The sequence below is a fragment of the Schistocerca gregaria genome, chromosome 2 (genome assembly GCF_023897955.1).
Source record: "Schistocerca gregaria isolate iqSchGreg1 chromosome 2, iqSchGreg1.2, whole genome shotgun sequence".
NCBI classification, from domain to species: Eukaryota; Metazoa; Arthropoda; class Insecta; order Orthoptera; family Acrididae; genus Schistocerca; species Schistocerca gregaria.
Genome location: NC_064921.1, coordinates 1,051,286,627 through 1,051,303,946, shown reverse-complemented (window position 1 = coordinate 1,051,303,946; position 17,320 = coordinate 1,051,286,627). Strand labels below are relative to the sequence as shown.

Below are 17,320 nucleotides of genomic sequence, written 5' to 3'. Positions count from 1 at the left end.
CTGACATCTTTTTACAGTCAATGTGCCATTCAAAAGCTCTTCTAAAAGAAACCAAACTTAAATGAAAGTGTTATATTGTTAGTTCAAAATTGTTTGAAATATTTTGTTGCAAAAATATGGTCCTACTTCGTGGAGTGTGGGGAGGGAGGGTGGGGGGGGGGAGAAAGACAAGACTCATTTAGTGATTATCTGGAAATAAGGATTAGAATGGAGCCAAGTATACTACAATGACAAGATCACGTCTTTTGCCATGCCAGGTAGTGCATATTGTCTAATTCACCCTACAGATTGTGCTCAGTTGATAAGGCATGTAACTTCTTCTTTTCCTCATTCCCATTTTTACTAAAGAACTAGCTGATAAAGGCAACCTGACTACAGGTAATACCAGAATGGGATAAAACCTGTATCTGTTTCCATTAACCCCTTATCATTATTCTTTGAAATGCTGTAGTTAATTGAACCCCTACTTTTAAAAGCTCGAGCTTCAAATGTATTATTACAGAGATAATGCTACATTTCAAGATATCGTCACGATTAGAATTATTATCAATCCTTGTACAGCTGAAATTTGTATCTGAGTGATGTGATGAAGTTCAAAATAGTATTATTTAAGATTTAAGGAACAATGGATGTGTATTTTCAGCAGTAAATAAATATGATGAATATTAATGAGTTATTATGATGAACAGTGGGAAATTAAGGTGGTTTTCATTCTGTAGAGTAAAGGTGACGAGGATGACGAGGTGGAAGAGCCAACTGAAACAGCTGAAATGCTTGAGAAGGGAAAACTGAGCAACACGCTTTACAAAGATTACTTTACGGCTGGATCAAGTTGGTTGCTACTTTGCTGGCTGGTTGTTGTGCTCCTGCTTGGACAGATTGCTTCCAGTGGGGCAGATTACTGGGTGACATATTGGTAAGACCATTTTAGACCGTTCTGTTTTTCATAAGGTAGCTAAATCAAGAATGGAAGAATGTCTACTGCAAAGTTATGTCAGCACAGATATAAGCAAGATCATACACACATTGTATACACTTTTATGTAAATTGAGGGGGAAGGGAAGGAATTAATGATATCAGCTGCATTGGGACTTCACGTGAAATAGACAAGTGAAAATGTATGCCGGACTGAGACCCAAACCCAGGATCTCATGCTCACCAGGCAGCTGCATTAACCACTGCACCATCTGAATATAGTATTCCTTGCAAATGCGTGTACAATCTCGGCACACACCCTTCTTGACTCACATTCCCACCTAGTGCCATCTATCCACAGTCCTCGTCCATGTCCGAGCAGGAACCTAAAATTAACGAACACGGTGGACAGGAATGGGTCTGTGGATAGGTAGCACTAAGTGGGAATATGAGTCAGCCAAGGAACGTGCTGAGATAGTCTGCACATTTGTGGTACAGTGTGTCCAGGTGGCGCAGTGTTTAACACAAATGCGTAGTCAGTAGGATATAACAGGTTTGGGTTGTGGTCCGGCACACATCTTCACTCATCACTGCTGATTCCGCACAAAGTCCCGATGCAGCTGATACTGTTAGTTCCCCTGTTTTGTCCCCTGCCCCTTTCCCCTCCTTTCCTACTCCACCTTCAATTTACACAATGTGTGTCACAGCTGCTGATCCCTCATGGTGTCTTTTTCTTTTGGGCATGTCAGGAAGAGCACACACCACACATTCATATAGATATTTACTTTTATAGTTAAATGTGATTTTTGCATTTTTGTGAAAATTGGTTGCTCTGGTACAGTATTTTAGTGGTGACAGTGTGTAAATTATCTCTAAAAATGGTACGTTTAGTAACCTGATCCCACGCATTTAAGCCAAAACTAGGTATTCAGAAATTGTCTCTTGTTTTCACAGCATCTAAATTGCTTTGTACGTACAACTTGTCTGATATCTTGTGAATGAAAGCTGTTCCCATAGGCAAGGAGACCACAACAAATAGACAAATAGATTAGGGGTGGTGGTGGTGGTGGTGGTGGTGGTGGTGGTGGTGGTGGTGGTGGTGGTGGTGGTGGTGGTGGTATGAGAAAGCTGATCATAGTTGCTGACAACTGTTCACGACAATTAATTGATAAAATACACATTATTCAACTTTTTAAATCTATGCTATAGCAGACCTAATGTGTGCCATAGCTGTAAGAATCAAACAGCAGCATAGTGTTATGGACATACCGTTATTTAACAATGATATGCAGTGCTTGTTGCTTGGAAAATTAAGAGTACTGCATCAGTACATAATAGTTAATTCTCTCTCTCTCTCTCTCTCTCTCTCTCTCTCTCTCTCTCTCTCTCTCTCTCTCTCTGATATATATGAGGTTTTTTTGTTAACAATGCAGAAACTTTAGAATAATCTTCTTCCTGTTGTTTTCCAGGACTAACCAGGAGCAACTAAGGAAGGAATTAATAGCTAAGCAGGATGCATATAATATGCCGAACAGCAGTTTTGTTCCCAGTTTTGAAGCTGAATTTCCCCTTGATGAGTCAAACTCATTCTCAAACACTACTTTACTTGACATTCTGAATACAACTGAAGCAATTCTGGGACTTGATGTTTCTACTGAGTGGAATGATTCAGAGTTTTCAGAAAAAAATAATCCCAGCTTGACTCTAAAAGATTATGATAATCAGCCAATTTATCACAGATCTATGTTCTTCACAAGAGATCAGTATATATACATATATACTATATGTATAATTGGAAGTATAACTATAACTATACTGAGATCCCTAGTCTTCTTCAAAATTACAATGAATTCTTCACAGGGGCTTCATGATAGAATGTTTAATACTATATTGAAAGGAACAATGCGTTTCTTTGACACCAATCCATCAGGTACGTATAGCTTTATCTTCCTCTCCTAAAATTCAGTTTTTTGTGTTTAAGATTGTTTCTTTTGATAGGTAGCTTTTTTCATTAGATAGTTAACAGAACTTCTCATGGAGAACGAGCTTCTGCTTGCCACATTGCAATGAACACAACTGGCACATTTGCAAATTTGTATACCTGGTTGAACTGTGTGACTAGTTAATATCCAAGGTGGAATAATACTTAGTGGTTAATATGTATATTTTGGATCCACCGTCTCCTTTCCTCGATTTTCCTTCACCTCCTGTTACTTTCTCTCACAAGAGAAGTCGTATCATACACTACACATCTATGCGTCAGTGTTCTGCTTAGAACAACAGTTGAACATGGGCTGGCACTTTTGTTTCACAATATTTGTAGCTCAATGTTTCCTTCAAAGAATTTATTCAGTGTCACCCACATGAATCAATGTTTTGTCAAATAATCAAGTGATAACTTCAATTCTGATGCTATTTTTCTTATTTAATTTATTTCCTGATTCTTTTATTGTGGAACCTTTCATAGCCCAGTCTCTCAGACAGAAAAATTAGTTACTGTGTGCACTTCTCTCTTTTTATGGCAGGTACTTAAACTCCTTTCATCTCAGCATCATATTCCTCCTATTGGAATTTGCACACTATTAACTTGCCCACCATTGTAACTGCACAGTCAACGACAACATGTAGAAACAGCTATGATAAGCTATTACTTTTTCTTGATTAAGAAGTTTCTAGTAATCTGTTTTTCTTTGCTAGTGGTGATTGTTGAGTATGTATTAGTTCTGTTCCTATTGTTTTTATGTACTGAATAATAATTGCTTTTTAGGTCGCGTGTTGAATCGTTTCTCCAAGGACATGGGTGCAGTTGATGAAATGCTCCCTAGAGCTATGCTAGATGCTATACAGGTAACTAAAAGTACTTACACTTTCTCAGTAATACCTTATTTTAGCACTGTGTCAGCTTTCGCCTTAAATTCATAGCCCACAATAACTGATTCCAAAGGAATAAAATTTGTCTGTAAATCAAACTATATATTACACATGACATTTCTTTCCATAGATTTATTTTTAAGTCTAGGAGATCATTACTTGAAATGTTGGAGAAAGGATGACAAAAAAGTGTAAAAGGTATTACATTATTATTGTTACTCTCCCATTCATTAGCTCTGACTTTAAACGTATTGAACTTCAATCGCTTTCTTCTGTGTGAAAATTTCTTCATACATTGTCAGTGGGCTTGTTTGTGCTCCTCTGTCCAGAAGGCACATCCATCTTCATTTTGGTTGCTGGTTCATATCGTTTCGTGGAAGATAGCTCTGTAAGAAGCATCTTGAGATTTGATTTATAATGTTTGAAGGTCTTCTAATGGACGTCATGGCAGAGCATTGTAGTGTTGTTTTTTTTTTTTGTTTTGTCATAATCAAATGTCTTACCAGCCTGCTGCCATTTCTTAGCATCCTTAGCAGATGGTTTCAGAGATTTTTGGATTTAACTGCATACTCATTTCTTCTTTCACTCATCTTCTTCTTCCTTCCACCCTGTCATTTCCCTGCACCCCCACCTGTCTCTGTCCTCATTCTCTTGGAGATATACTTCCAGAATACTGTAAATACCGATCCATCTCCTAGTAGTGTGATACTGAATATATAGTCCTTACCTGGGTGGGTTTCTTGATCTTCATGCACATTGTTACCAAGAAATAGTTTAGTGAAGACTTCATTGATTTGACAGGACCCACTGCTGCATACAACAGAAAAGAAAGCTGTTTCAGAAAATGACATTAAGATTTCATTGTTTGAGGTCAGTGGTGCACTATTTTGGTGTTCTTTGTTTTTTACTTTTCATGTCAGTTTTCCTGAAAACATATCACATGGTCTAAATAATTTAACTGGATAGATAAATAAAAAAGATCTACTCACCAAGTGGCACAGAACACACACATAAAAGGAAGTTATTGGACAAGCTTTTGGAGCCATTGCCGCCTTCTTCAGGCAGAAGGGTTGAAGGGGAAGGAAGAGAGGTGAATGAAAAGGACTGGAATGGTCTTGGAAAAGAGGTAGATTTTGAGAAAGTCACCCATCACCATGGGTCAGGGGAGACTTATTGCACGGGATGAGAAGGAAAGACTGATTGTTGGGGACTCCATCAAATGAGATTTGAAAGCCTGAGAGCTTAAAGGTGGAAGGCAGGGTAATTGCAAGACAGAGATTACTGATTAATCACCATGCAGGAGGTAACAAGAGTGAAAAGCTAAGTGTGCTGCACATAAGAGGTGGAAGGCGGTGGTGAAAAGTAGACAGGTAAGAGAATGAAAGATGTAGACAACTAAAATGGAGCGAAGAAAAGAGTAGTTACTGTGAAGAATACTGAGATGGAAGAACCTAATGTTCTTATTAGGTGGGTGGTAGGAAGAAAGGACATGGTGTATTGCAAGTACCCACCTGCAGAGTTCTGAGAAACTGGTGTCTGGAGGAAAGAATCCAGATGGTGTGTGTGTGTGTGTGTGTGTGTGTGTGTGTGTGTGTGTGTGTGTGTGTGTGTGTGTGTTGAAACAGGTGCCGAGCTCACAGTTGTCACTTGCAGGACATTGTTTGTCATCAGTGTACGCCCTCTGCCTGTGCCCATTCATCCCAATTGATAATTTGCTGGAAGTCGTGCCAATGTAAAAGGCCAAACAGTGTTTACATAACAGCTGGTATACAACATGTCAGTCCACAGGTGGCTCTCCCTTTGATAGTATATGTTTCGCCAGTTACAGGGCTGGAATAGGTGGTGATAGGAGGGTACATAGGGCAAGTCTTGCGGTGAGGACAGTCACAGGCATAGGAGCCATAGGGTAGGGAGATGGGTGCAGAAGGCGCATATGAGCTGACAAAAATGTTCTAGAGTGAAAATCTGTTCCAGGTGTGATCGCCAGAATTTTGGGGGTACATGGCATACTACAAACTAGATGAGCTATAGCAGGCTGTTCCAGCTCGCATACCCACCAGCAATCAGCAAGTTACCAGTGGGCACAGGTGAGCAGATGACTATTTAGGCAACAAAAGGAATGTATTTTGCAAATGTAGTTAAACAAGGACAGGACCTTTGGCTGTATTGTGGGAACCATTCCAGCATTTTGCATGGAGTTATTTATGGAAGAGGTGGACAATGCTGATGCAAGGGGCAGTCATCTGGGTTGGAGCCTATGCGACAGTTCTGCACTGCCAAAGTGCACGTGGGCAGGGTTGTCCATGTAGCTAGCGCACACACACAGAATATCTAATGGGTCTCCTTGTGGATAGCCTATAGTAGCTGCATGAGGAAGCTGAGGAACAATTAGCAGTGCCTGCCTTCTACGGGGGCTGAATTGAAACAGCCAAACCTAGAAAATAACCCCCCCCCTCCCCCCAACCACTAGAACAATTCCCCTCCCCTCCCCATGAAGTTGCTCTCCCTTTAGTTTTGTTGAATGTTAAAAATTTCAGCTGCTGCTTAATGCCAGTGACACTATTGTTTCCATTACTACTACATGCACTGGTTTCTAGCATTTGTAGACTTACAGAAAGCTTTTGACAATGTTGACTGGAATACTCTCTTTCAAATTCTAAAGGTGGCATGGGTAAAACACAGGGAGCGAAATGCTATTTACAATTTGTACAGAAACCAGATGGCATTTATAAGAGTCGAGGGGCGTGAAAGTGAAGCAGTGGTTGGGAAGGGAGTGAGACAGGGTTGTAGCCTCTCCCCGATGTTATTCAATCTGTATATTGAGCAAGCAGTAAAGGAAACGAAAGAAAAGTTTGGAGTAGGTATTAAAATCCATGGAGAAGAAATAAAAACTTTGAGGTTCGCCGATGACATTGTAATTCTGTCAGACGGCAAATGACTTGGAAGAGCAGTTGATGGAATGGACAGTGTCTTGAAAGGAGGATATAAGATGAACATCAACAAAAGCAAAACTAGGATCATGGAATGTAGTCAAATTAAGTCAGGTGATGCTGAGGGAATCAGATTTGGAAATGACACTTCAGGTAGTAAAGGAGTTTTGCTATTTGGGGAGCAAAATAACTGATGATGGTCAAAGTAGAGGGGATATAAAATGTAGACTGGCAATGGCAAGGAAAGCGTTTCTGAAGAAGAGAAATTTGTTAACATCTTTTATAGATTTAAGTGTCAGGAAGTCGTTTCTGAAAGTATTTGTATGGAGTGTAGCCATGTGTGTAAGTGAAACATGGACAATAAATAGTTTGGACAAGAAGAGAATAGAAGCTTTCGAAATGTGGTGCTACAGAAGAATGTTGAAGATTAGGTGGGTAGATCACATAACTAATGAGGAGGTATTGAACAGAATTTGGGGAGAAGAGAAGATTGTGGCACAACTTGACAAGGAGGGATCGGTTGGTAGGACATGTTCTGAGGCATCAAGGGATCACAAATTTAGCATTGGAGGGTAGTGTGGAGGGTGAAAATCATAGAGGGAGACAAAGAGATGAATACACTAAGCAGATTCAGAAGGATGTAGGCTGCAGTAAGTACTGGGAGATGAAGAAGCTTGCACAGGATATAGTAGCATGGAGAGCTGCATCAAACCAGTCTCAGGACTAAAGACCACAACAACAACACATGCACTGGTGGGAGAATTAAATTAGGGCAAACTCCTCGGTTTTCCTTTGTAAAGAAATGTTTCAATACAGAGTTTAACCGTTTGGGTGTTTCTTCACTATCCCTAGTAGTAGTTTCTGTGCCAACCATGTGTGGATTCCATCCTTGGTGCCACTCCTTTTGCATATGAACAGGATTTCTTTGAGTTTTGAGAAAGCTTCCATAATCACTGCTGACAAAAAAACTGAAGTATCCCAGATGTTGAAGAGGAAATGAAATGAAACTTCACAGGTGGAGAGGGTGTGTGATATGATATACCAGTGACCACAAAATCAAGAAAAAATTACATAGATATCAAAGTATGAGTTCACTTCTTGGCACAGATTACCTTGCCCCCCCCCCCCCCCCCCCCCAACTCCACTCACCCCCATGTCCTTGAACATGCACTGACTTGGTCAAGAAGTGTGCCATAAGGCTATTGTGTTTCCTCTGAGGCAAGCTGGCCCACAGTTATTGTACCTAGTCCTTGATATCCTGGATGCCGTCACTGGGATTTAGTCCCACACTTGTTCTATTGGTGACAGATCTGGGAATCTTGCTTGCCACAGAAGTACCTCAACATCAAGCACACAGTCAATAGAAACATGTACCATTCATGGATAACCATTATTCTGTTGAAAACTGGCACCATGATACTGTCTCATTAGAGGTACCGTATGAAAACTCTGGATGTCCATGACTTACCATTGACCTGAATGACCTAAATTCATCCCAAATGACACTTCACAACATGACACCAGAAGTGACAGTGCTGTTCCTCTCCAAAAAATTTGAAAAAATAGGACCTCCAGGTTGCACAATACTCCCAGACAATGGTCATTTGAGGTAGTGCAGAGCCAAGATTCATTACCAACTGCAGGGTTACTGATTGTGGCACCATTTCAAACACATCATTTCTGTTGTTGTGTTTGACAGTCTACACAAGGGATGGTAAGCTTTTAAATGTGCAGGATGATACAGAATGTTGCAGGGAATACGTAACTTGGTGTCAGATGGCAGGTGCAGAGGTGAAGGCAGTATAGTGTGCTTGGTACACAGTACAGCTGTCCTCCCATCTGGTGCTCATTCCCATCCAGCCCAATGTTGTACTTATGTCACATCTGTATACACCCAAAATCTGGATATGTCACAATTCGACCAGCTGGCCAAATGGAAACCCACGAGGCCCCATTCAAACTCTGTCAGGTGCTGATAACACCATCTCATGCAAGTACATGGAATCTGTTAACTTCTGCGATCACTTATCTGCCATTATTCGTGCCCGTTACATATCTTACCGGGCCTCTTAGTAACACTTAACACGAAGAAAACTAATGCACTTTGGTGTGGCCATTCTACCTGTCACTGGGAATTGCAGTGTTGGTTGGCAGAAAAATCTGGTTATAAATTTACGTCCATCCATGATGCTGAATGTTACCCAAGCAATCTTGCATGCAGCTTCGGTTTTTGTCTCAGTGGGTTTTGGGTTTCTCTCGGTGGGTTTCAGGTTTCTCTCGGTGGAACAAATACACTACTTCAGATTCTCACTAGTCTATCTTTTTGATAGACTCCTGAACTTTCCCAATAAAAACACTGCCATCAATTTAGGGTTTTAGCCAACATTTTGTACTTAGTATTATGTGGGTTGAAAAAAGGCCCCGGGAGTAGGCAACATTCCATTGGAACTACTGATGGCCTTGGGAGAGCCAGTCTTGACAAAACTCTACCATCTGGTGAGCAAGATGTATGAGACAGGCGAAATACCCTCAGACTTCAAGAAGAAGATAATAATTCCAATCCCAAAGAAATCATGTGTTGACAGATGTGAAAATTACCGAACTATCAGTTTAATAAGCCACAGCTGCAAAATAGTAACGCGAATTCTTTACAGATGAATCGAAAAACTGGTAGAAGCCGACCTCAGAGAAGATCAGTTTGGATTCCGTAAAAATGTTGGAACATGTGAGGCAATACTCACCCTACGACTTATCTTAGAAAATAGATTAAGGAAAGGCAAACCTACATTTCTAGCATTTGTAGACTTAGAGAAAGCTTTTCACAACGTTGACTGGAATTCTCTCTTTCAAGTACAGAAGGTGGCAGGGGTAAAATACAGGGACTGAAAGGCTATTTACAATTTGTACAGAAACCAGATGGCAATTATAAGAGTCGAAGGACATGAAAGGGAAGCAGTGGTTGGGAAGGGAGTGGGACAGGGTTGTAACCTTTCCCCGATGTTATTCAATTTGTATATTGAGCAAGCAGTAAAGGGAACAAAAGAAAAATTTGGAGTAGGTATTAAAATCCATGGAGAAGAAATAAAAGCTTTTAGGTTCACCGATGACATTGTTATTCTGTCAGACGGCAAATGACTTGGAAGAGCAGTTGACGGAATGGACAGTGTCATGAAAGGAGGGTATAAGACGAACAGCAACAAAAACAAAGTGAGGATAATGGAATGTAGTCGAATTAAGTCGGGTGATGCTGAGGGAATTAGATTACGAAATGAGACACTTAAAGTAGTAAGAGTTTTGCTATTTGAGGAGCAAAATAACTGATGATGGTCGAAGTAGAGAGGATGTAAAATGTAGACTGGCAATGGCAAGGAAAGCATTTCTGAAGAAGAGAAATTTGTTAACATCGAGTATAGATTTAAGTGTGAGGAAATCGTTTCTGAAAGTATTTGTATGGAGTGTAGCCATGTATGGAAGTGAAACATGGACGATAAATAGTTTGGACAAGGAGAATAGAAGCTTTCAAAATGTATTGTTACAGCAGAATGCTGAAGATTAGATGGGTAGATCACATAACTAATGATGAAGTATTGAATAGGATTGGGGAGAAGAGAAGTTTGTGGCAAAACTTGACAAGGAGGTACCGGATAGTAGGATATGTTCTGAGGCATCAAGGGATCACAAATTTAGCATTGGAGGGCAGCGATGAGGGTAAAAATCGTAGAGGGAGACAAAGAGATGACTACACTAAGCAGATTCAGAAGGATGTAGGTTGCAGTAAGTACTGGGAGATGAAGCAGCTTGCAGAGGATAGAGTAGCATGGAGAGCTGCATCAAACCAGTCTCAGGACTGAAGACCACAACAACAACAACAACAACAACAACAACAACAACAACATTATGTGGGCTCCATTGCTTTTTAGGAGCACTTCAAACTCTGGGACTTGGTTGTGAGTGCTTGACTATAATTAATTCCTATGTTTTTAATACTCTTCCCTGTGGGTGTCATTTCTTTGGCTCTTGCACTGATACTTTGGTGTTGCTTACAACTATGGTTATCTGCACTTAAAGGAGAGATTCCTGATGAAATGTACGTATACCCCTGTGTTCACTTCACACATTTCCATCCATCTGGATAGCAGCCTCTTATGTTCAGTGCACTCCTTACTCATTTAGAGGGTCTTACAGTAATCACGACTTTGGCACAAGTCTAGGAAGTCACAGCTTGACTTGTCACAGAACTAGAGATGGGTAAAGTCGTTTACCCTTGGGAAATAGTTCACTGGTTATTGCTCTTTTTTGGAAACTGTTCATTTTTACTTGTTCACCGTTCATTTGTGATTGGTATATAGTTGTTATGAAAAATTGAAAATTAGTAGCATGTGGACTGAAGATGGGAGGTGCCAATAGGGAGCACTTACCTCCCCTGTGGAGCACAGAGTTTTTATTCATACCAGAATTCTCTCACACTTGTAGATTTCGTGATTCTGCAAAACTTCCCATTTAGCCAACTGTAGCGTTATATGGCTGATCACTGTGAAATAAAATATGGCACATGAAAAACCGGCCCTGAGTACAGACTGCTCACCAATTACGCGTGATTTGTTGACCGCTACGAGCAGAATAGATAAACACGTATTAATTAGGCAATGAAGAAATAACAAATAAGCTAATGCAAACAACTTCAAAACAATAGATGACAATTGGTGGGCAACAATGAGCAGTCTAGTACTTGGGGCTGATTTTTTTTTTTTTTTTTTTTTTTTTTTTTTTTTTTTTTTTTTTTTTTTTTTTGTGCGCCACCCTTTACCACTGAAATAATATTGCGGAAGTTATCATATTCTCTTCACGAAATGTGGCATCAGACACAAGATTATGGAGGATAGGCTTCATTTGGTTGCAAGTCGGTCTGCCTTCCATAACAATGAACATGTTCTTTTACCTTGGATCAAAAAAGATGGAAAAGGCCATTCATGTGTGCTGTGCCGACTTCTAATAACAAAAAATCTTACCTTTTTACAAGTATTTCTTCTGCTTTTTACTGAAATAGTGAAGTAAGCTGATATGCAGTTTTGTTACCTGAAAAGATGTATGTATTATTAATGTATGCCATCAGAGATGTTTCATTAGTGCAAAGTCAGTTCTTTCGTTATTTCTCAGTATATTTCTAACATACAAAATAAATTCTCATCAGAATATATTCTAACATTTATTAATAAAAGTTTCAATTTTTCAGATATTCCTTGTCATGACAGGGATACTAATAATGGTAGTAATTGTGAATTATTACTTCGTAATTGTGATCATTGTCCTTGGTCCATTGTTTTACAAAATACGCTGTGTGTATCTTGAGACAGCACAAGATATCAAACGACTGGAAGGAGTCAGTAAGTACATCACCATTTATTTAAAGTACCTGTAACTGAAAAACGTAAGTATTGATTTTTGTCAAGGTTGAAGACAAATGTTAATTAACCCTTCAAAAACTTAACTCGGAAGAAAATGAATTCAAAACAAATGTTTGAAATGGTAATCTAGAAAAAAGCGAGCAACAACTGTAACTTTAAGACCCCTTGATTATTGATGTGTAATTCAAGTCTTTCTTTGAGATATTTGGGGTTTGCTAATGTTAGAGGCTTAAGATCCTGTCCTAACCTCAATTTATACAAATTGTATTGCATTACTGAATATAGTAAGTAGACAAGAAATTTTTGGAAAGCCACAGGCCTGCTTAAGTTTAGTGACACAATTTCAGAAGGTTCATTTGCGAAACGGAGTATTTCTGGTCACTATAACAAAAATTTATTGGTTTACTGACACAAATTACCTGTGTATTTTACATCCCAAAGAAATGACCATATTCAGTCAGTTCATTGAAGTGTTTTGCCAAGACAGAATGGCCTCAAAAATTGTTTGTCAGGTTTTTCTGTTACTCCATGTTCCTTTGGAAAAATAAAACCTCTCCATCCCTCCAACAAGTAACACAAATGGAAGCAGGAGATAGTTCACTAATTGCTCTTTAATGATCTGCCACATGATATCAAAGTCTTGGAGTCAAAAATACTTTTGAGCATGTTTCTCATATATTGTCAGTGTTTCTAATTGGTATCATGACAACACTGTTGGAGCTTCCATAAACTTATAGTTTCCACTAATACAAAATACCTGAAATCCACGCTCCTAAAATGCGGTAACACTGAAAAAATCATCAAAATAAAACAACTCTGTAACAGTGGATAATCAGTTCACTACAGGTATGTTTTCACTTTCCACTGAAAGACAGATTGGCAGAACTCCTACTCTACTTCACAAAAAAACGACTTGTGGGATGGGTGCTACTTCAAAGGCGATCACCATCACTAATTTCTTAGTTTTCTTTTTCAAATATTAAGTATCCTGTTGCTTTAAAACTTGCCAGAAAATGTTTTCAGGTATTATTTAATTCTCATGAATCTCAGGTTAATGTTAAAACATTGTCAGATGTTGTGCTGATAGGCACAAATAACTTCCATACAGTAAAAGCTTCCAGGACGAATAAAATCGTACACTTCGATTTGCACACAAAAAATTAGTGGTATGTTGTAAAGTCTAGACAAAGATTTAATAAACTCCCAGCCTTAACGACCATCTTCCAACATGTATATACCATTTGTTGCTCCACATTTGGTGCAATACAGGTAGAATCGTGATGCCTCACCTTCAGTTTACATTTAAAATTCTGAACTGATCACGGCAACTGTGAACAGTTGTGTGTTGCTGCTAATCAAATGTCCTGGGATAAGATTCAATACCAGTCACTTCTTAATTTTGAATTAATTTAAAAAAAGGCAGCAATGGTTCGAAAGCCTTCTGTGGTAAGGTGGTGCCCTCATTCTGCCATTGACCTCTGTTAGAGGATGATAGAAGTTCAGAGCATTTTCATCTCCATGAGAAGGAACACTGCCCCTAAAGGTGGAAGAATTAGCATCAGTGTGGATGAAGGCAATGGCAACCACAGCCGTTGGAATGCACAATCTGTGTTCACAGGGAATGTGGCCTGTAACTGAAAAGGGGTAATGCAGATATCTCACTCAACAAAATATTCTGTAGTAGAATGAGATTTTCACTCTGCAACGGAGCATGTGCGGATATGAAACTTCCTGGTAGTTTAAAACTGTGTACCAGGCTGAGATGTGAAGTCGGGACCTTTGCCTTTGGCAGGCAAGTTGGTAGAGCACTTGCCTGTGAAAGGCAAAGGTCCCAAGTTAGTCTTGGTCTGGCACACAGTTTTAGTCTGCCAGGAAGTTTCATTCTGAAGTAGTCTCCTGATTGAGATCTTCAGGAAGGTAGGTGGTCAGAAGACAGATTTCTGGCCTAAATATTATCTGGTAATGTAAACAGCAGCAGAAAGTGGCATATTTGGAGTAGGATTCATTGTGAGTAAGAAGGTGGGGCAAAGACAGTTGCTGTAAACATTGATACAGCTACACTTATCAGAAGTGACAGCAAACCAATGCCAACAACAATAGTTAAAGCGAACATGACATCGTCAAAAGGAGAAGATGCAATAGGAGATACAGACATGGGTCAAAATATAGTAATGATGAAAATTAGGATGAAATTTATGATATTTGACCATAAAAATAAATGTGCAATTAAATCGTGCTGAATTACTGAGGATTGTTAAAGTGAATTTGAGAGGTTGTAGGTACTGTGATAATGAATACCACATTAGTAAGTTTTGTTGAGAAGAAATGGACATTTCTGGAAAGAGCAATCACAGAAGTTATACAGACAAGTGTAGGTATAAGGAAGGTAACTGCAAAGGAATCTTGACTGACAGAAGAAACACTTAAGCTGGTTGATGAAAGAAGAAAATATAAAAATGCTCATGAAAAAGACAGGAATACATCAGTATGCAACCAAGAAATAAAATCAGTGGGAAGTGTTGAGAAGCTACAGTAAATTGATTGTAGAAAATATGAAGAAATTGAAAATGAAATAGTCATTGACAGACGGATTAAGTATATTGAACAGCGAAAATAACTTTTGGAGAAATTTAAAAAAAGCAATAACACTAACATTAGGAATTCAAAAGTAATTTCAGTGTTAAATTCAGAGGGGAGATTGCATCAAGGGCAACTGTGAGGGAGAACAACTGTCTGCCAAAATAATATAAAAAGAAACGTTGATTTGGAAGATACAGGACAGGTTGTTTCAGCTCAAGTGTCCAACTGTTGGCAACTGGGTAAGGGTCCTTTTGTGTGAATATTTCGCTTAGCATCAGTGATGTGCATTGTATACTAAAATAATAATTCTTCAGTAGATTTGATGTACAGTTAAACGTAATACAAATTTTACACCCAATAAACATCTCTCTACATCTAGCCTTCTTGTCAACAGTGGCATATAGTTACTCTCATTACAGATGCAACACTGCTACTTGTTAATGTTGAAAATTAAATTTCAGTATGGCTGTTCTTGAATAACCTTAGTTCCTGAAACATTTAGAAAATATTAAATTTTGATGAATTACTGGAACAAATTATTAGAACATCTACTATTAATAATAAAACATCAAATCAAGTTTAACTTTGCAGCAGAAAAACATCATCTGAAATGTGAATATGATGGAATTTGAATATCAAAAAGCACATGCAGTTCAGTCAGTTGTGATAGGAGAGATTAAAGTAGATGTACAGCAACACTTTGTCTTTAATGTTTCATTTTTCTTTCTCCATTAATGCCACTTTATTATATTTTCTTGGCAGATTTCATTTTTGTGTGGTACACTTAGGTACAGAGTAAACTTGTCTATATATTTGAGTAATACTGTTTTCTGGCCACTGAAATGTTTGCAGCTACACGTAGCCAGCTGTTGCTAACTAATATTAGATTTGACAATTATATTGTTGCATCATTAAAAGTAGTTTGATGCTTTCAGCTCGAAGCCCAGTGTTTTCATATGTATCAGCCTCTCTCAATGGCCTCACAACAATAAGGTCATCAACAGCACAAGAAATGGTCATGAAAGAGTTTGACAGCCTTCAGGTATTATTTATTTACATGTTTTGTTAAGATTTATTTAAGGTCATGTTATGTGAAACAAAAGTGTGTTTAGTTTAGGAGGATGCTGGTGTGGAATGTAATTCTCTAATTTGTTTCTTTAATTGGTTTCAGTTTATTTTGTGATGTTGTTATATACTTAAACACATTCAAATGACTTAAAATAGAAATGTTTGATACAGTGAAACAGCTGACTCAGTAATTGCATCTAAGCCTGTCTGAATTTTCACTGTAGGTTTATTAACTTTCTCCCCTTATATTTAAAAGTACTGCTGCAAACTTGTTTAACCTAAAATTACAGACAGAACTGCTGAGCAGGAAATCTTTGGAAAAATTAGTAAGAAAAGAATATTCATATAAATAATCAACGAAGATGAACAAGAAAGGTTAAATAATACACCATTTCATTTTGGAAGAGTATTAAAAGGAAAGCAAGCCTGAAGAAGACCATGATTGGCATCTTTTAAAAAAACCATAAATAATTTAGGTGTTAATAATTAACTCTTAAGCTCGACTTTTTATTTTTCCCCTCTCCCTTTGCTCAGGTAGCTAAGCTGTGTGTTCATTTTGCACTCCTGTAGGGTTCTATCACAATGATCTGGTATCTGTGGTAAAATGTCCAGGTCACTGGTGCAATTCATCGACCCTTGTGTACAGGCAAGAAGCATAACAAATTTTTCCGTAGGCCAGTATCATTTACTGCATTCGAAGGTGACACAGTAGTCTCAGTGGTGTGAGATTTCCCTGTTCTTCTGCTTGCAGAAATGTAACATGCTTCACGTCTGATGGAGATAAGTAATTTTGTAAGTGCATGTTTGGTAAAGTTCTCTTGAACCATTGAAGGCGTTTGTTTGGGTGCTGTGATGTAGTTACTCTCTCATTGTAGGTAACGTAAGCCAGGATAACCGACTCTGTAATTAATCAATACTGTATGCTTTTTTATCCTGATACGTGTGTCGTAACATGAGTAAATAATACACTTGTCATTTCATTTTTTTACTGCATTCCCACTCTCACTTAATTCCTCATTGTACAGATTGTACTGTTTAACAGTTGCCTTTTAAATGTATTTTTAATTTAGCTTGTTTTGGTGAATCCTTTAATCTCCTTAAGATAATTAATTTTACAAAATAAATCCTTAGCGAAAATGCTGTTTGGAGTTACATGTTTTCTTTCTTGGAAGTTCACTGTGTTGTTTCACTGTCCTGGACAGAGCTGTCTGTGCATTAATTATCAAGGTTAATTGTGATTTGCAAAACTTCCCATTAAATGTGCTCACATGATGTAGTTGAACACCCAAAGCTTTAGATGAATCTTTGCGATGAGTGTAATTATTGTTCTTGGAGATTCTTTTTACCACCCATTTCTAATTTTTGAAAACTGTATATTCTTTAGACACAACAGTAGTGTTGTCCATTAAAATAGAACACCTGGGAGGATAAATAAAGAAATTTTATGTACTGTGTGTACAATACAAATTCTGAAATGTATTCTACATGCAGTAGATGATTGGGAGATATATTGGGTGCAAAATTTTGTGTCCACAGATACTGCCTCCAGCA

The 17,320-nt window shown here is 38.4% G+C and overlaps 1 protein-coding gene across 1 annotated transcript in view; it reads left to right on the top strand.

The window, feature by feature from the left end:
• Positions 1 to 17,320, top strand: part of LOC126335577 (ATP-binding cassette sub-family C member 4-like) — a 295,393-nt gene that overhangs the window by 221,553 nt on the left and 56,520 nt on the right. Inside the window, exons 13-17 of the mRNA XM_049999008.1 lie at positions 720 to 916; positions 2,385 to 2,845; positions 3,683 to 3,762; positions 11,950 to 12,100; positions 15,637 to 15,743. Of these exons, the coding sequence (XP_049854965.1) occupies positions 720 to 916; positions 2,385 to 2,845; positions 3,683 to 3,762; positions 11,950 to 12,100; positions 15,637 to 15,743 (996 nt within the window). The remainder of the gene's footprint in view (positions 1 to 719; positions 917 to 2,384; positions 2,846 to 3,682; positions 3,763 to 11,949; positions 12,101 to 15,636; positions 15,744 to 17,320) is intronic.